Genomic DNA, 19,791 nt, shown 5'->3' on the forward strand with positions numbered 1-19,791 from the left:
TGGTGGTGTGTGGTTGTGTGTGGGTGTGGTTGTGGGCGTGTGTGTGGATGTGAGGTTGGGTGTGCTTGTGTGTGTGTGGGTGTGTGTGTGGGTGTGTGTGGTTGTGTGTGAGTGGTTGTGTGTAGTTGTGTGTGTGGTTGTGTGTGTGGTTGTGTGATTGTGTGTGTGGTTGTGTGTGTGGTTGTGTTTGTGTGTGGTTGAGTGTGTGTGGTTGTGTTTGGGTGTGTGTGTGTGGTTGTGTGTGTGGTTGTGTGGGTGTGGTTGTGTGTGTGGTTGTGTGTGTGTGGTTGTGTGTGTGGTTGCATGTGTGGCTGTGTGTGTGGTTGTGTGTGTGGTTGTGTGTGTGTGGTGTTGTGTGGTTGTGTGTGTGGTTGTGTGTAGTTGTGTGTGTGGGTGTGTGGTTGTGTGTGTGGTTGTGGGTGGTTGTGTGTGTGGTTGTGTTTGTGGTTATGTGTGTGGTTGTGTGTGTGGTTGTGTGTGTGGTTGTGGTTGTGTGTGTAGTTGTGGTTGTGTGTGGATGTGGTTGTGGGTGTGTGTGTGGATGTGAGGTTGTGTGTGTGTTTGGTTGTGTGTGTGTGTGGTTGTGTGGTTTTGTGTGTGGTTGTGTGTGTGGATGTGGTTGTGTGTGTGGTTGTGAGTGGTTGTTGGAAAGGCGTTCTCCGGGGGGCTTCGGAATACGTTCCGGACCACCCTTCGACCCACCTCTCCCAGAGTTAGGCCGAGCAAGGGCGGGGAGGCCCTTCCTGGAAGGGTCTCGTTCCTAGGATCGCACACGCTGAGCTTGCACTCTCGGACAGAGGGACACCACACAGTAGTTCTTTGTAAGACAGTACTTTATCGTTAACCTTTAGGGACCTTTATGATCCGAAATGCAGGTATTGAAGCAGCGCCACAAGCGGCGATAATTTCGTGATGGGGTATGGGGGTAGCGGGACAGTCTCTGAGTTCAGTGTCTCTGCGGAGAATCCTTCGCACAACTCTCAATCCTCGAGCTGGGGGATGTTGTTTCTCTTGACAATTTCTGCCGATTCTTCTAGAGGAGAGTGCCGCGAGTCACTCAGCAGGCACAGGTGGTTTCGGAGTTCGGGGAGCCGCGACAGCGTCAGCAGGGCTCAGATGGTTCAGAGTTCGGGGAGCCGCGACAGCATCAGCAGGGCTCAGATGGTTCAGAGTTCGGGGAGCCGCGACAGCGTCAGCAGGGCTCAGATGGTTCAGAGTTCGGGTAGTGTTCTTCCGTTCAGGGATCGATCGAGCCGTGACCAGGTCAGCAGGGCTCTCGTAGGTCCAGGTCTTCTCTGCCTCCCGTCCCTTCAGCACCCCTTGTTATACTCCCCCTCCTCTTTGAAGTCCGGAGTCCTCGCGGAGAGGGGTCTTGGTGCCTGGGGGCGGTGTGTCGGGATTTCCTTTCGCTCGGCCCTTTGATCTGTTCAGGTGGGTCTGGGAGGGACTCCAGATGCCCAGCAGGCGAGGCGCCCGCTCACCGGGGGGGGGTGGCCAATCGAAACCCTCCTTGGGGAGGAGACAAGAGGTGTGACAGGGACGGTGTCTCCTGGTCTGGCTTGGGGGCTTCTCGCTCTCTCGGCCGGGCATGCGTGGTAGGGTCTATGGTGGTGCTGGGGCCTTGGCCGGCCATCGGGTTGTTGGGCCATGGTGGGCGGAAGTCTGTGACATCGGGGATCAGGTGCGGTTGCAGGGTGGCTGGCTGGTCGGGAGGGCCCACGCCACGAGGCCAGTCTCACAGTGGTTGTGTGTGTGCTTGTGTGTGTGGTTGTGTGTGTGGCTGTGGTTGTGTGTGGGTGCGGTTGTGGGTGTGGTTGTGGGTGCGGTTGTGGGCGTGGATGTGTGGTTGTGTGCGGTTGTGTGTGGTTGCATGTGTGGTTGTGTGTGTGGTTGTGTGTGGTTGTGTGCTGTTGTGGTTGTGTCTGGGTGTGGTTGTGGGTGTGTGTGTGGTTGTGTGTGTGTGGGTGTGGTTGTGTGTGTGGTTGTGTGTGTGTGTGGGTGGTTGCGTGGGTGGTTTTGTGTAGTTATGTGTGTGGTTGTGGTTGTGTGTGTGGTGTTGTGTGGTTGTGTGTGTGTGGTTGTGGGCGGTTGTGTGTGGTTGTATGTGTGTGGTTTTGTGTGTGGTTGTGTGTGTGGTTGTGTGTGTGTTGTGTGTGTGGTTGTGTGTGCGGTTGGTTTTGTGTGTGAGTTGGGTGTGTGTGCAGTTGGGTGTGGTTGGGTGTATGGTTGTGTAGTTGTGTGTGTGGTTGTGTGTGTGTGGTTGTGTGTGTGCTTGTGTGTGTGGTTGTATGTGTGGTTGTGTTTGTGAGTGGGTGCAGTTGTGTGTGTGGTTGTGGGTGCGGGTATGGATGTGTGGTTGTGTGTGGTTGTGAGTGGTTGTGTGTGTGGTTGTGTGTGAGTGGTTGTGTGTGTGTGTGGTTGTGTGTGTGTCAGGTTGTGTGTGGTTGTATGTGTGGTTGTGTGTGTGGCTGTATGTGGTTGTGTGTGTGGTTGTGTGTGTGTGGTTGTGTGTGTGTGGTTGTGGGTATGGTTGTGTGTGGTTGTGTGTTTGGTTGTGTGGGTGTGGTTGTGTGGGTGCGGTTGTCTGTGTGGTTGTGGTTGTGTGTGTGTGGTTGTGGTTGAGTGTGTGACAGTAATACTAAAAGCATATCAAAATAAAGGAACACAAACATCGAGTTTGTGGAAAGAGACAGCACATTGTAAGTCAAACGGGCACAGCAAAGCATTAACACAACATGTTCTTTGATGTTTGATGTTCTTTGAACGAGAACGTCAAAGGGGCGCCGCGAAAGTGATTGCGGGCAAAAGTGAAAGTGATCGTTGGCGCTCAATGAGCATGATGACGTTTGCCATATGGTGCCTCTGCTCCTAAGCGCGCGCCCGCGCACATGCAATGTAGCTCTAGGCTGGCCATGGTAGCATTTATTGAGCCCTCACTAAAAGTCTCGCCAGACCAGCGCATGCGCTGGGTCAGGCGAGACCTAAACATACTGACACCATGCAAAAAGTGGGGGTAACCATGAAAGCAGATACTACTTTCCTACAGTTGTCACATAGGCCCCAGTTTCCAGCCATTTTCATGAAGAACTGCAGCTGGACTCTAGCTCAACAATGGTGCTGAATAAAAATGCGCTGGTAATCTCTGCAGAAGTAGTAATCTGGATGTAGGACATGCATGAGACTGCAATGTGCAGGATGTGTGATTGTCTCCACATAACTGCCGCCTCCTTTCCAGCGGCGCTGTCGTAGTGCACCTTACGGCAGCAGAATCACCAGCTGCACACAGACATCGTTGAGCCTAGTAAGTACTGTGCTGCTCATCCCATTAGGCCTCTCTGTCAGGCTCACAGCCTCTTCAATGGGTCAGAGCTACCTCAGCTGCTCAGTGCGTACTGCGCTGGCATCCCACTCCGTGGCTCCAAGGTAACGTTAGGGGGACAGCCTTTGCAGGTCCCTTTATCATCACCACTCAGCCCCTGCTGATCTAAAAGAATGTTGGATGCAGGTGACCCTTGATGTTTCCCAGTGATACTAGGCATGAGACTTTTCAACTTTGTACATGCTTCAACTGATAGTGGCTAACTTCATCACGGCCAAAACCTGCATCTTTGTTTTAAACTGCTAAAGTAGAGAGAGATAGAGTAGACTAGTTTGCCCAGGATAACACAAAAAGCATGCAAGTAGGTAATCGATTGGCACTAGATTGCTAGACACATAACCCAAAATTTTCCAGTCGCTTACTCAAAACAATTTGACCATTTCGTTTAAGAGCGTGTGATTTTTATTGGCTGTTCAGCTGTCACTACATTCCAGTGTGTAATGTTTGGACCAATGTGCTGCTGCTGCACTTTGGCATTCTCTACTCTGCCCGAGGCGCTGATGAAACACCGCTCCTCTCTGGTGATTTACTGCTGTCACGCACATTGTAGTGCTACAATAAACAGTAAATTAAGCAAGAAATGCATCAGCTAAGCACGCGATGTGTGGCGCTTTAGCACAAATAAATAAAAAATGCCATTAGTTAAACACGGTGCTGCATGAAGCTCAATAAACAAGCATTGGTAACAGAGCACATGAAGAGCAGCGTCGGAGAAACGGGTGCCCTGCTGACATATGAAGTGAGGGAAAGCAAAAAAGCACAGGCTTTGAGCTTATTTGTTTTAAGCCACGCCCTTAACTACATCGACCACGTCCCTTGGAGAGACCCTCCCAAGTTCTTTCATTCCACTTGAAGCCCTGGTTAGAATACATGTGAAGTATGTGATAGCACCACTTTCATTTCCAAACATTTATGCTGTCAGCTTTATCACGCAGGGGGCGGAGGGGATTCCTAAATGAGCCATGAAAAACAAGCAAATCACCAGACGCTTACCAGCAGGAAGTTCAGGTGTACAGCTTGAACTTGGTGGGCAGTGAGGTACACACCCAAGCAACAGGGGGTGCACCAACGGCGTGTACACATGCAACCTATCTTTGTTGTGTCACAAGTGGATGGGCTTAAAAAGTACATTTAATTATGTGTGCAAGTGCTCAGCAATTGAAGTGCTACCTGCCAATTAATCAATGCTATTTGCATGATGTGTGTGGATAACGATTTAAAAGAGGTTTCCAAGTGGGAGAATGCTAGTTTAATAGATCCGCTGTGACGAGATCCATTTCCGTTGTGTGTAAAGTAATATGGTGGGCAAACAACTTTTGTTTACTTTTGTAGTAATGGGGGCACGCAGTGCGGCCTGCTGCCATTGTTACAAAAGTGAATAAATAGAAAAAAAAGTTGCTTGTCCACCGTATTACTTTTACACACAACGCAAATGGCAAGCGCAGTTCACCCCCCCCCCTCATGGACAGTTCTCCAAGCAGTGTTGGAAACAGTAAGGCGGCCGTCTCACATTTCACAAACTACACCAGATGGCGTTAGGCGACTTCCCATGCCAGCTATCTACGGCGCATATAACATGAAGGGCTGCGGTTGGTCAGTTTGTGGGAATGCTAGCAGCTGCGGAACAGAGTATGGGCAGCAGGAGGGAGGAAAGCATTGCGCCAGAGCAGGCCGATGTACTTGCCCGCTCTCCCCCTGAAGCCTCCAATAATGCCTGCTGTGTATGGTGCAGTAACAGTCCAGATAAGAACAGCGCTGTTAACAACGGTGCTGTTGGAGCAAGTCTGGTTAAACAAGCCATCACCGAAATAAAGAATAAACGCTGCTGAGGGTGCCCGGGGCTTGTGCTGCCTCACTCGATGCACAGGGTATGGTTGGGGGGAGGGAAACGCTGTGTTTGAAAATAAACAGGTCGGTGAACACGTTTAAAATAAAAAATGAAAACATGAGCGTTCAAGTCTAAAATGGCACAATTTTTAACATCCACTAAGGACGAAGTCATGAAACAGCAATCTAGCAGGGAAATGTTACCTTCACCCGCTGGGGGGGAAAGGGGGTAAACAAGCCATTATCCAAACAAACAAGCGCGGACAGAGGGATGCAGATTACATAGAGCAGGGAGCTGGAAACAGAGCGAGAGACAGGCGGAGATCAATAGCCGCTGGGGGAAAGCAGCTGATTGATAGCTGGAGAGTGGTGGGAGCACGGAAGCAGAGACAGGAGCAGAGCCATTAAAAAACAAGCGTTGGCCGCGCGCGAGCGGCCGGAGATGCAAAATGTGGTGGGGGAGGGGGAGAAGCGGGAGTTGTGTGTGCGCGTGCGTCATCGCGATCGTTCTGAAAGCGAATGTGATCACGATGATGCACACAAGTTTTCAAAGTGCTGCTGGCGGCTGGCTGGGCGCGTGCACGATCGCGTGAACGCAAGCGTTAGGCCAGCCAGCAGCACTTTGAAAATCCCACATACAAAATGTCTCTTCGAGCCAGCGCAAGCGCTGGGGCTCAGCGAGACCTAAAAAAGAATAAGTACATGGGTTATGAAACAAACACATATACAAAATGCCTTCTACGGTATGAAATACTAAAAAAAGTTTCACATAAATAGTTCAATTTAGTCTTACATATACACTGCAAATTGTATAAATACTGATATGTACCTTTGGGCTTCAGAGGTTCACAGCGGTCCTGGGAGCAGCAGGTAGTGTTAGAACTTAGTTTAATGCTTACTGCACTCACACTTTCAATCTTATTACAGTCGTCTCGGTAAATTCCACAGTCCCTGATGAATTCAATTGCTGGCGGGGCACCTGCTGCACAATAAGAAGAAACCCACCAGAGAGTGAGAAGGTGGGTTTGGCAATCAGAGCAACAATGAAGAAGGAAGAGCTTATAATGCAGTAAAAGCTTGTGTTTTAATTCGTTTTGGCTACATTCTGGACAGAACATTTTCAGAACTTTAACTTAACCCACACGCTGCCTCCAACAAATAAGTTGCCTTTGGTGTGTGTTGGAGAAATTAATCATTACTTGAAGACATGGAGAACCAAATATTTTCCTTTATGCAAAGGGAAGGAATTTCAGTGAAGTTTATACATTGACCCAAAGCAGGCAGCCATTACTCCCGTAACAGGCTACACACCGTGGTGAGTATATTGTAGCTGGTAACAATCTGCACCCAATAGGTTCTTAAAAAATGGCCGCCAAGAGGCTTAATGTTACATGTGACCCTCCTCTTCTTTAGGTGAGTGCGCCACCTTAAATACCTGCTCCTCCTATTTTTCCTATTATGAGCTCCTCTACCTTGCTTTATTTCCTATTGGCAATGCAATAGCTCAAACTCTTGCAAACGCGACACCGATTGCATTGCAAATACTTCTTTTTACTAGCGCCCATGCAGCACTTTCACATTCATGAAGGCCGTGCCCCTTTCTTTAGACAAGACACGTCTAAACAAAAGGGCATGTCTTACATTAAAGTGAATATGAGGCATGGGGGCTTTGACAATAAAAAGCATCTGTTTGTCAAGTTGACACCCATGACGCTCTTTCACTTTAATGTCGGCCACACCTTTCTTTAGACACGTTTTGCAGGGATTCTGCACATATACAGAACTACGCGCAAGAAACCAGGACCACAGTGTATAGTGGTGTACCAACTGCCCACCTTAGTGCCCGGAACCCCAATCCGACTAGCTATAGTGTCTCATTCGTTCTCCGTACTACAGCGAAGCTACCAATGATTAGACATCCTAGAACATGTAACTCAGACTCTCTCAGTAATCGCGGGAGCAAGAACACTCTTTCGCTAACTCACTCATACTTTTCCACAACATAAGTAATCAGAGACACACTATAGTTTTAAATGTTTATTTTAACTAAAGTGCTCTATAATGCAGTACACAAGCTAATACTAGCAGAAAAATGCATAAACTCAATATAGTGAGCATTGTTACAATTCCATAAAATATGAATGGGGATATCATTTTATAAAGCTAGTGGAAAAAGGTCTAATGTGCCTTGCCACCCTCCCTGTGCTTTGACCTAGTTTACAATAATTATAGAAGTCCTCTGGGCTTTGTCAGCGGGACCCCATACCTCCAGGTTTAGATGCAAAGATTTACATCTCCGGACAAACACAGCTTTTCTCCTCGGGAAGGTTTTCTTCGACTGCCCAACATGCCTGCAATGCCAAATTAAAAGCACTCGACTTTCAGTAGTACAGCTGTGGTAGTGTTATGTCTAACATGTGTGGGACTGACCAAGGCAGATTAACAGAGCACATTGTTCTTTTACATTGAACACGCTGTGCAGACGAAGACCACAGAGTTCAGCAAGAAACGTTAAAGGCAGACAGTTCCCATGTGAGCGGGCATAAGCTGAGGATTTGAGAAAACGAAGTCATGTAGAAACGTGTGCAAAAGCGGCAACATGGCTGCCAAGCATATACTAACTTATGCTAACTTAGCAATGTACACAGTGAATCCCATATTCGCACTACACCCTTCCCTGGTAAGTCCATCGCATTTAGTCAGAGGATGAACACAGAGTTCAAGAAGTAGGAGCAGAGTTCAAGCACGTCTATAGTTTTATCGAAATTGGAGAAAGAATATAATTTGGGCTTGTAGGTTGGTGCCATAAAAAATATGTAATATTTAAAAAAAATGGGTTTAGATGAGCGCCAGCCTTTTTAATCCATCAGAGTGTATGAACAGTAAACTGCAACGGCTTCCAATAGGAAATCATTGTCATCGGTAGAAAAAAGAGATGCCATCCAATTTAGCAAGCAGAACGAGCATTCATTATCTTCATAGGTGGGTGCCTCTAGCACCATCGTTGGACAACTTGCGTGATATTCAATGTAGCTTCATTGTAGGAAATCCTGCGCCGCCGCACAGATATCCCATTGTGCCAAACACTCCAAGCGCAGCTGCAAATGCCATAAATCCAACCCATGGAGCATTCTTGCTCATGGGTCACTAAGGGACTCATCAACAGGTCATAATTCGGGTCGGAGATGATGTATTGGAGAGGCAGAGATCCAATGCCCATTCAAAGGAGCATTCTAAGCATGAAAAGACGGGTTGCACGCAAGTCTAGTACGCAATGTGGAAAGATAGTCTATATGCCACGCTGAGTGTTGCCAGTGGCAACGTGCCATAGCACTCAAGCATACGTCACGGAGCAGTTGTAGCCGATCTGGCTGCGTAGGACCGCAAGAGGTGCAGCCATTCCATAGCAGGCAAATTAATAGGAGGATACCAGCGGCTATGGTAACCAGTAGAGGTAATCCCCCAAAGCCGCTGGAAAAATAGAATGAATAAAGGCTGGCATTACACCAAATATAGTCTGAAAAGAAGTCACAAGGCCAGCGCCCACAACTTAAAAAAAATGTACCAGGCCATGTGTATCAGACGCATTGAAGATACGATGCATTAATTCACCGAAATGTTGTGGGAGGTTTGTTTTTAAAAGGTCTTGAATTTCAGAATTTGTACTTGCTATCTGCAGGATGAATGTCTCAGGCGCAGAAGTGAGTGGGACCTCCTGCTGGAATTATAGAGCTTTTATTCTGCTCAACTTACTGAAGTCAGTTTTCAAAGTTGGGATGCAAGGCCAAATCGAGGTATCAAGCTTCCAATGCAGGGGTGGGAAAAGCAAAGTTTTACAGCAAACTACGCGCTGGGAAACTGTTACAATGTACGGTATGCCAGCAAGCAAACCGCAACATTCCTCGTTATTTAAAAGAAGATAGCAACTATTAGAAAGCAGGTTTTTATTGCCGGTACTGGAATACCCTTTAAAACACATGCAAGATTTGGGGCTGTAACACTACAAGCCCCGTGTAACTGTATGCTTTTGCAGACAAGGGAACGACCTAATGTAGAGTCACAAGATTCCCCTGTAAAGTATACTTCCTTGTCATCTCGCAAACATCTGTATGTAAAAGACAAGGACCACACTTCATGGAGGAAAGCGCTGCCCAGGGGTTCACAGTGACCTATCGAGTAATGCCTCATGTAGGAGCTAAATTTAAACAAAGAAAACGGTAAAGAGATAACCTCGTGGACGTGCCAGACAGCAGAGTCACTTTCAGCCACGGAGAAGGGCAATGGGTCAATCTTCTCAATATGTAAAAGTGTGTAGGTTGCATCCTTCATGGACATAAACTGTTGTTTGTCAGTTAAATTAAAAGGTAAAAACAAACCAGTTGCGTTCAAATAATCCCTTGGCACTTTTCCCATTTTCAGTGTTTGCAAAGTCCATGCAAATTGCATTACTGAACGTAATTGATTCTGACCATGATACAACACAGATACATTAACTTGTACAATATCGACAACAGATGAAACAATATTATTTAATGCGTAAATGCGGGAAGACAGTGTGTTAATACTGTTGTCAACAACAGCCACTACCTTTTCTAGATTCGCCTGATCTATCTCCCTTAAGCATGATGCAGCTTCAATTTGAGAAAGTTTCCATATTTCATTATAGGCCACGTAAATAAACCTTTTTGTTCTTGGACCAGCAGGGCCCTTGATAAAGTCGGCCAAATCAATGTTATTGGATAACAACGACAAATGTTGTTTCACGGACAATAGGGACGAGTGTTGTAACCAATTTTGACAACATTTTCCCACAGAATACGGTTACCGCGTATTCTGTGGGAAAATTTTGTCAAGATTGGTTACAACACTCGTCCCTGACGTGCGTGAAATAACATTTGTCGTTGTTATCCGATGTGTATCTGCAAAACGTGGCTCTAGCCTATCTTATTTGTAACCAGGGACTATGTTATGGAAACGTAGTTGGCAGGCATCAGCAGTCGTCTGCCAAACTAACCATTCTTGCGGGTCTAAACTTGAGACATTAAACGTTATATTCTGAAATAATGCTTGCAGTTCCTCAATGGAATAATCAGTATAGATGCTCCAGTTCTGACATAGAGCCAGTTTAGGAATGGTAGGGACATTCATCGGTTTTGAAGTGGCTAAACCAAAACAGGTAGTTCGATAAATAGAATCATTTAAAACTAGAATTTGTGTTGGGATGAGTTGCGCGCGATGTAAAGCGTCAATGTCACAAACCTGTTATGATCTAGAACCCCAAACGGATTTTAAATCAATGGTGGCCTTCATAGCCGCCAACTGACAATTTATCAATAAACACATTGGAATATATTAATTTCATGTGGGTTAACATTACATTGGTAGTAGATGAAATGTTTAAATTGAAATAAAAGGACTCCTGGTTGGACCTGTCAAAAATCCGTAAAAAACTATATAAAAAAAAACTTAACAGGGTTTTTGAGCTATCTTCCAATGGAGTTGGGCAATGTTCCCATTGTATGAAATTAAAAATATTTCTAAACGTATTAGCTTAATGCAAGTAGTGGTGTCCAAAATGCTGGTAACAATATAAATCGGCATAATTTGCAGTATTTAAATACAAATCTTCAGCATCAAAGGCAGCATAAAACTTCAAATCTGAAAATAAAGATTGCACAGTTTGCACATCACAATCATCTGAATGAATGTTCTGTTTCATACATAACCAATTGAATAAGAAAGTACATTTGATAAAATAATCTCTGTTGGACCATGAATCTGGTAATCCAAAGCATCCCAGACAATGCCTTCAGCCACTGGAAAGGCAGAGATGTTAACAAAAGTCTGGTCTCGTTTCATGATGGGAGAAGACGAGTGCGGAGCCAAACTTCCAGTTAACAACTGAACAGCAGAGCGATCTGGCAAGTAATGACCATGGATGAGTAAGAAAAAGACTGTCACAAAACCAATGGACATGAACAAAAATATTAGGATCAGCACCAACCAGATGTATGTCCAAGGAGGGACCAAATACGTCTGTTTAAACCAGGAGACAAAAATACTGAATTTAGTAGGGCCAAATGATGAAATGGATGTCGAGTCAAAGGAAAAATGTGACTGATTAAGTGTAATTGGTTGCAAACCAGGCAACAACTCGCTTGTGGGATAAACATATTCAATTTTCTCTCTACCGCCAAGCCAGAAACGGGTGCACGATAAGAGGGGCCAAATTCCTTTTTATTCTCCACCTTCTCTCGGACCAGATCTCCAACTTTAGGTAGCCAGCCAACTTCCGGAATATGTAGTGCAGCATCAGTGGCAGAGGGTAAATGTTCTTTTGTAAGACTGTCACGGGTCCCTTGTAAGTAAAAGACACTCAATTGATGGACGGAATGCAGAACAAATCAAAACATTCACCCCCAGTCAAGAGATCTGGGTTAAATCCTTCATTATTTTGCTCACCATGCCACCCCAGTTTAGACCTGGCCACATGCAAATCAGTCTTGACCGTGTGCCTCATGGGAACAGTCAAGCTTCATATGCCAACCCAGGTCCTCCCTGTCACCCCAAGTGGGACGGGTATGTCCAGGTGTGGTTCTCGTGCTCCCCATGCCAATAGAATCAACTATCCTGGCTGAAGAGGGGTGAAACTCCGAAACCGGTCTTAGGATGCTTGTTTCCAGTCCGGGGAGCACCTGGATTGGCAGTTCGGGCTGGACTGTTCCCATGAGGCACAGGGTCAAGACTGATTTACACATGGCTGGATTCAAACTGGAATGGCATGGTGAGCAAAAAAACGATGGATTTAGACCCAGATCTCTATACTGGGGTAAAAGTATGACATTGTTCTGCATTCTGTCCATTAACTTGTTTTTGCATTTGTCACCCTGAGTGGGACGGGTATGCCCAGACGTGAGCCCTGTGCTCTCCATGCCACTGGAATCAAGCTATCCTCGCCGAAGAGGGGTGAAACCCCGAAACCTGTCCTAGGATGCTTGTTTCCAGTCCAGGGAGGAGCTAGCTTGGCAGTTCGGGCTGGACTGTTCCCATGAGGCACAGGGTCAAGACTGATTTGCATATGGTTGGGTTCAAACTGGAATAGCATGGTGAGCAGAAAAACAATGGATTTAGGGGCAGATCTCTGTACCGGGGTGAATGTATGACATTGTTCTGCATTCTGTCCATCAACTGTTGGTTTTGCACGGGTTCCTTGTAAGTCCTGTAACATAGAAGAATGATTATCTACGTCAAAGGTTGAAGCTGCTGCCACCATGTCTTGACCATCAAGGTCCAGAACAAACATTTTTATGCCAAAGAGCATTTCGTATGGGGTCCGCCCACCCAGAGATCTTCTAGGGAGGTTAATAAGTTCATGTTGTACATCATACAAGTGGGTCAGCCAGTTCCTGCCAGTACCTAAGAATCTGGCTGTCAAGGATTGCTTTAAATCATGGTTCATTCGCTCCACAACTGAATTGTCCTCAGGCCTGTATGGAGACGACAATTTTACCTGCACCCCTAAAGACCTCATTGCAGCCTTGTACGCCTTAGAGGCGAACGCTGGACCTTGGTCAGAATGGAAGGTGCCACATGGAAAAATTCCCACAAAGACACGCAAATCCTGATGACATTTCGAGCATCAGCACTGCGTTGTGCTCAACCCCACACGAAACGTGGGCACGAATCAACTGCAACTAAGGTATACTTCTAAGCAGTATCTGAAGAAAATGGACCGCAGTGATCTAGATTTATACACAGCCAAAAGGCCTATTAGAAATGCAGGCCTATTAGAAATGCAGAGTTGTGTCAGTGGCGGACGTGTGACTGTAGAAGGTTTTATCTGTTGACAAATGTCACAAGAAAGTACATATTTACGGGTTTGTTTATATAAACCAAGCCACCAGTAACATTGCTGCAAAATAGAAACCGTCGCAGACACTCCAGCATGCGCCGAAGCCATGCCTTCGTGTGCGGCTGTTTTCATAGAAAGTCTGCGGTCCACGTTGGGAATCAACCTGTCACCAAGTTATTTATTCTCACATAAGGAACTCGTCGGGACTTAAATGATAAGAGTACTTTGAAGGGAACCCTTGTGGTTAATTTCCACCCTTCTCGGTAGCATCAATAGCTGCCAAGATTTCATTATCAATCTGAGTCATGGATGTTGTAATGGCTGCAACGGAACACATGGCTACTGCTGACTTTGCTGGTTCATCAGCCAAACTATTACCAACAGCGTGCCCACCCAAACATTGATGGCCAAGAGTATATATAACATGTGGGAGTGGCAGACGTTGTTTAAGATCTGCCACTTGAACCCAAAGCATCTTATGCTTAATTGCGCTGCCCTTGGAATCACGATAGTCATTATGAGACCAAAAGAATAAGTTGTCATTGAAGGCTTGAGCACAGTAATAAGAATCACTTACAATTAGAGTAGTCACAATAGTATCCGAAACTCTAGTGCAAGCACCTAAGCGCGCAACTCGGCCAATTGAGTGGTACAGTCTCCCAAGCACTGATTGATTGATAGGCTTTATTTCGATACATAAAATATCTTAAAAGCAGTTCAACAGTTAAAGAAAACAGCAAATAAAACACTTTCCCAGAAAAATAAAATAAAAACAATAACTTAATAAATACAATTAATACAGTTAAAATCAGGATTAAATTGATACGGAAAGCCTTTTTGCACAAATCAACCAAGTCCACTTTAAGAATTTAGACCCACCACAAACCACCAAAGTGGATGTGTCAGACAATAAAATGCGTAGGGCCACAGTGTGATAGCGAGTTCCCAACTGTCTACAAAGTGGTGTGAGCCAGCGCCTCCTGGGAGAGCAATAGTCAGGGCATTCAAAAAGAATATGTGCCACCGTCTCGACCCGCGTGGAACAGCGGGCACAAAAGGGGGAGGGCTGGGGGGACAATTTCCACCGGGATATCAGGTCACCTACAGGTAAAATCCCTACTCTAAATTTAAAATATAAAGCCCTATCAAAAGGAATGGAAATCATGTCGAGATAGGGTTCGTAAGCTACCATGTCTTTAATGCTCAAAAAGGCTACAGTTGACTTGCATAGGCGTGGATCGACGGTGAGTTTAAACGAAACCCAATCCCAATACAATTTCTTTAAAATGGCATTAGGAGGGGCAGATCGAGTAACCCAAGCTTCACCTAAGCCCAGCTCCCCCAAAAGATATTTAACGTCCCTCAACCATTTAATCCTATGCCAGCCCCCTATTGACATCACCTCGGACAGACCCTCCGCATAGGAGGCTAATTCGGGCACCCTCCACAAGCGGGCCCACAGGAGCAGGGGACGAAGTCGAGCTTGGTCCGCAATTGATCTGCAGCCCAGATCCAGCAAGACTGGAACTGTGGGTGTGCTCAAAGGGAGAGCCATCAGATCTTTCAAAAATTTGCTCTCCGATTTTGCAAGTACATCAAGATTGCCTGTACCCCACAACTCCGCCCCATACAAGGCAGCACTAACCCCTCTAGCTTTATAAATCTCCACAACTAGGGCAATAAATTGTTTTGTGGAAGAACGATGTTCCCTAAGCAACACACCACCCACCCTTTTCTGGTTAAGGAGCATCTTGTGGATGTGCGGAGTCCAACTCATAGAGTCGCTAAGGCGGATTCCCAGGTAGTCAAACTCTGATACCCTCTCCAGGTGAGCAGAGTTCAAGACCGGAAGGCGCCCCAGTTTCCCAGGTGGATTCATGATCAAATATTTGGTCTTGTCAACATTGATCACCAATCCCCTAAGGGAACAAAACTCCTGGAAGCGGTTAAGAAGTTTTTGGAGGCCCCGGGGGGTCTTTGCAATAAGGAGGGTATCATCTGCAAAGAGCAGTGTGGGGATCCGAGTGCCCGCCAGGGAGGGTGCATCAGCAGGTTCTTGTAGCAGATACTCAACCACACCATTCACATAGAGAGAGAATAGGGTGGGAGCTAACACACATCCCTGGCCGACGCCCCTACTCACTGGAATTCTGTCAGTTTTCTCCCCATTCTTACCCCACCGCACCTGCGCATAATTGCCTGTGTGTAGTTTTATCAGGAGTGATAGGATATAAGAAGGCACCCCCAGACCCTGCAAGACCCTCCACAGTTCCTCCCTAGGTACCAGGTCAAAGGCAGTCTTGAGGTCGATAAAGGCCAGATAAAGACTGCCCTTGCCCAGCACCACCACCTTCCAATACAGGAGCGCCAGTCTGAAGACTTGCTCAATGGTCCCGGTTCCAGAGCGAAAACCAGCCTGGAAATCTGACAGAATCTTATTATCATCCACCCATTGGAGGATCCTCCCCAGAATCACCTTCCCTGCCACCTTTTGGGATGAATCAATAAGGCTTATGGGCCTATAGTTAGCGGGGTTGTCCCGACATCCCTTCTTGAATATCGGGACAACCTCCGCCCCTTTCCAGGATTCAGGTACAGATGCTCCCCCCATAATAGCATTCAATAGAGTGGAAACCAACTTACCCCATTGCTTGGGATTGGCACGTAACAAGTCACCGGGTATCCCGTCAGGCCCGGCAGCTTTTAGGGGGACCAGGGACTTGATTACAAGCTCCACTTCTCTGTCAGTAAAGGGATCCACTGCCTCGACCACCAGAGCAAAGGAGTCATTAAGGACCCCCTCGGCAGGGGTATAAAGGGACAAGAAGTGGCTAAACCAATTCTGAGCTGGGATATTACATGTCAGCAATGTGCCAACAGGCCTATCCCTGGATCTTACCAAACTCCAAAATCCCCTAGCATTCCTGTCCAAGCTTGCAGCCAAGAGGTCCGCCCAGAACTTCTCCTCCCCCTCTCTTTTTGCTACCTTTAAAGTCTGGGAGTAATCTTTCCTTGCGAGCCTAATTGCAACCTGGGATTTAGATTTAACAGCCCCTACCAGCGCTTTTTTCTTGACTCTGCATTTTTTTGTAAACCAACCCTGCATTTTGGGCAGCAACTTCCTGTTGTTAGCACGAGGAGCCATGCTAGCGAGAATAAATAAGTTGCTCAGCGCCCTAGTTAAGTCGCAGAAGGTCAGCGTGATCTCCTCAGGCGATCAGGTCGGCGACTCCAATTTGCACTGTGCTACAGCCAGGAGTGCCCCTATATCTGCCACTTTCTCTTCGGACATGATAAGCTTAGCCCACTTCAGCCGTCTACCACAATTGGATGGGAAAACTTCGTGGGGGTTTGGAGCTATATAAGATGGTAATCCCCCCTTATCAGTTAACCACTGGGGAAAGAGGGCGAGTGAGAGGAGATTATGATCACTCTCAGTTGTCGGTATGATCTCCATATCCTTCAGGATGCTCCATAGACTTACGTCAAGAAGAATATAATCTATTCAAGACGTATGATTTGGCCTATTATAGGTATGAGCACCCACTAGGTCAGACTTGGACCTCCCATTAACAGCCCTAAGGTCAAATTCCATGTTGAGGGAATTAATCTGTACCGCCACTTGGGTCCACCTCTTGATGGGAGGCAGCGCTAGGGCAGGAATCCCCCTCCTGGAGTCCTCCTCACCACTTCCCAATGTATCGTCCAGGCCCAAAGGCTCGAACGTACAATTCAGGTCTCCTGCCACCAAGATGCGAGATTTATTGGGGCGCTGCCTGAGCAGACCTTCTAATAGGGATATTGTGGCCGATAGTATACCACCCTTCGTGGCTCTGGCGTAGATGTTGAAGATGTCCAGGAGGAGGCCACCCCGTGCACCCTTTATAGTAATATTGAGGAGATCGGGAGAGTTGGCGGGGTGCTGAACCACCTGACAATCGAGAGCGACATCAACCCATATGAGGAGACTGCCCGAAAGGCGTCCCTTCCCTGAAACAGGGGCGACCGCGGGAACAAAATATGTCGAATATCCTACCTTGTGGCAGGGCTCCCTGCACCATGTTTCTTGAAAAATGCAAATGGAGTAGCCCTCCACAAGTGCATTCCAGTCTGGTAGTCCCAGCTTCCTTGAGATACCCGCGACGTTCCAGCTAAAAATCTTAAAGTCTGGATCCGCCACAACCGACTCCCTGCGGGGCTCGGTGTTTAGTGCCCCCTCCGTCAGAACTATAAGACTTGATCTACTGCCCCCACTTAGTCTTCCTGCGAGCGAGTTAATGTCCTGTGGTAGGTTAGTGACTTCGTCTGAGAGGGAAGAAAGGCGTTGCTTTCAACCGACTCGTTTGGCACAGGAACATCACCTGGGCTTTGGTCCCTGCAGGCCACCCTATGGCAAGTGTCGGTTCAATATCCCGACGGCCCCCCATAAGACCCAGGCCAGACTGCTGGTTGAAATAAATGAGGGATGACAGGATTCTCGGGATAGATAGGGTTATTGCTCCAACCCCCACCAGAATATAAACCATTATAATTTGCTGCAGTCCTAGGGTAAAAATAGGTTAAATCTACTACACCAATGCTTGCCCCCCCCAATTGCATACTCTTGATTGAAAAAAGTTTGAGCAACCCTATTGTCTTTGAAGTTTACCACCACACAATCTCCTTCTAGGTGCTTACGACCATATCCTACCCACCCTACCCTTCTCACTCCTAGGATCAACCCATCTAGACCCCTAAGAAGAGGTCTATTGATCTTTAACCAGTGCATGGTTTTATTTTTTAAAGCCTGGTGGGATTCATAATGATCATCCTTCAAAGTGGGTACGTTGGTAAGTATGGCGACATACGGGTGGCACTCGGGGGCAAATTCACCGGTGGAAAAGTTGGAGCCGCTATAGGGGAAGATTCTTCTGGCTGGGTTTCTCTGGGGAGGTTAGTACAAGTTCTGTTCGAGTGGGCTTGATCGGGGCCATTGCCTTTGGCAATCCCATTCGAGGTTCCCTTATATTTGGGAGGTCCCTTCCTGCCCGGCAGCTCAGCCCGGATAGGCTTCTTTACCGAGACTTTAAGAGGCTTAGGTACACTCGGCTGTGCTAGGCCTAATTGACTAGTACTACCTGAGGTATCCGCAGCCTGTGCAGCAGGTGCATTAGCCACAGCGCACATATTTACAGTGTTTGCTTTATTAGAGGCGGTAGGTGTATCCTGTGTGGAGGCAAGGAACATCCGGGTGCCACTAACCCCTCCCTGTCCATCCTCCCAAATTTTAGAGTGCAGTTTGATAAGGGTTTTCAGAGAGAAGAAATTATCCATGGTTGCCTGTTCAAACTATCCAACCTCTCTCCCAACCCTTTTACTCTCTCCACAATCGGGGACAATAATGTTATCATCAGATCTTCAAATTGTGTAATTGTTACAGAGTCATTAGGTGGGACTAAATGGCAGTCTGATGTTGGATCTACACATGCTTCCTCAATCATATGACCTGAATGATCTCCCCCCTTTTCCATCCCGGGCTTTTTCGTGCCCAACCCCTCACCCGCTTTAGTTCCTGATCCCCTTGCACCATTTTTCCTTGGTCTCTTATAAAGTTTTGGGAAGCTGCCTTTACGTGGGCTAGCAATCCTTTTCCTTTTAGTATAAGTTACATTCTTGGATACCGTTAGTGGTAAGACAGGTGGCTGAGGGATATTAACTTGGGTAGTAGGAATGATAGGGCGAGTTGTTAGGACAGGGAATTCACTGGAGCATGGGTCAGAACTACTGCTGTCAACGGGAGGGGGAATAGATATGGCTGCCAAGCTCTCCAACCTATCTATACTGGCCCTCAGAGATGCAACCCGTAAAAGCTCCAGTGGAGGGGATGTAATTGAGAGGGGATCTGAACTACATACAGGCGAGGTAACAAACGCCAGGGAACCCAATGAGGACCGTTTCGACAGAGGAAGTTCTTGGGAGAGACACCGCTCTGTCATTACAATCTCCTTCTCTATGACAGCAGCTACCCGTGTGATGAACTGATCCATAGTGCCTATAATACAGCTGGCTCCACCCTCACCTCCTCTCCTGAGGCTCTTCCCTGAGCGGGTGGACATTAACACAGGCTATAGTGGTAACCATATTTAATTTAATTTAATTGTGGGTTTATATAGCGCTAGAATCGACTCCCGGAGGAGTATCTCTGCGCTTCGACCGCTGGGGAACCCGTCCTGGCTCACCCTGAGAGATGGTCCCTAATGGGTATCTCCAAGGTGCGACCAAGCATCCCTGGCGGTCTGGGGGGGCCGTTGTGAAGATGAGGCAAGCTAATGCCCAGAGTTGCCGAGTGTGGTCCCTGACTAGAGTAGGCACCGAAGCGAGAATTATCGAGTCCGCTGACCCTGGTCCAAGACCCTGCCGCGTCGGGAATTGAACCCTGGTCCCAGGCCGTCCTCTGCTTACGGGTCTGCCGCCTCTAACCAGTGAGCCACACTTCTCCACAATATTAATAATAATAGTAAAACCCCTATGCGTCTAAAGATACCAGTAATGTTGTCAGGGGGGTGGCCCGACCCGGCCCTGGACAGCCCCGGACTGCCACAGACTGCCCGCCCTTTGCCCAGGCTTTGCTCCGAGCTTCGACCCGCGCGCGACCCGCGTTCGCGGACGTGAGCGTGATTAAGTACGTATACGCTGGGGGCGTGGCTTGCAGGGAGAGCGGGCCAGGTGTCAGCTATTGGCCAGGCAGGGACTC

The 19,791-nt window shown here is 47.3% G+C and overlaps 1 protein-coding gene across 6 annotated transcripts in view; it reads right to left on the minus strand.

The window, feature by feature from the left end:
• The window catches only part of LOC146808888 (phospholipase A2 inhibitor gamma subunit B-like), a 1,090,687-nt gene that overhangs the window by 559,724 nt on the left and 511,172 nt on the right, over nucleotides 1-19,791 (minus strand). For all 6 annotated transcript variants that reach the window (XR_014966274.1, XR_014966273.1, XM_085615701.1 and 3 more), the window contains one exon: nucleotides 6,036-6,188. Coding sequence is in view for 4 of the 6 variants with exons in the window: in XM_085615701.1 (XP_085471827.1) it covers nucleotides 6,036-6,188 (153 nt within the window). In the remaining 2 variants the exon portion in view is untranslated. The remainder of the gene's footprint in view (nucleotides 1-6,035; nucleotides 6,189-19,791) is intronic.

The sequence above is a fragment of the Triturus cristatus genome, chromosome 7 (genome assembly GCF_964204655.1).
Source record: "Triturus cristatus chromosome 7, aTriCri1.1, whole genome shotgun sequence".
Classification (NCBI taxonomy): domain Eukaryota; kingdom Metazoa; phylum Chordata; class Amphibia; order Caudata; family Salamandridae; genus Triturus; species Triturus cristatus.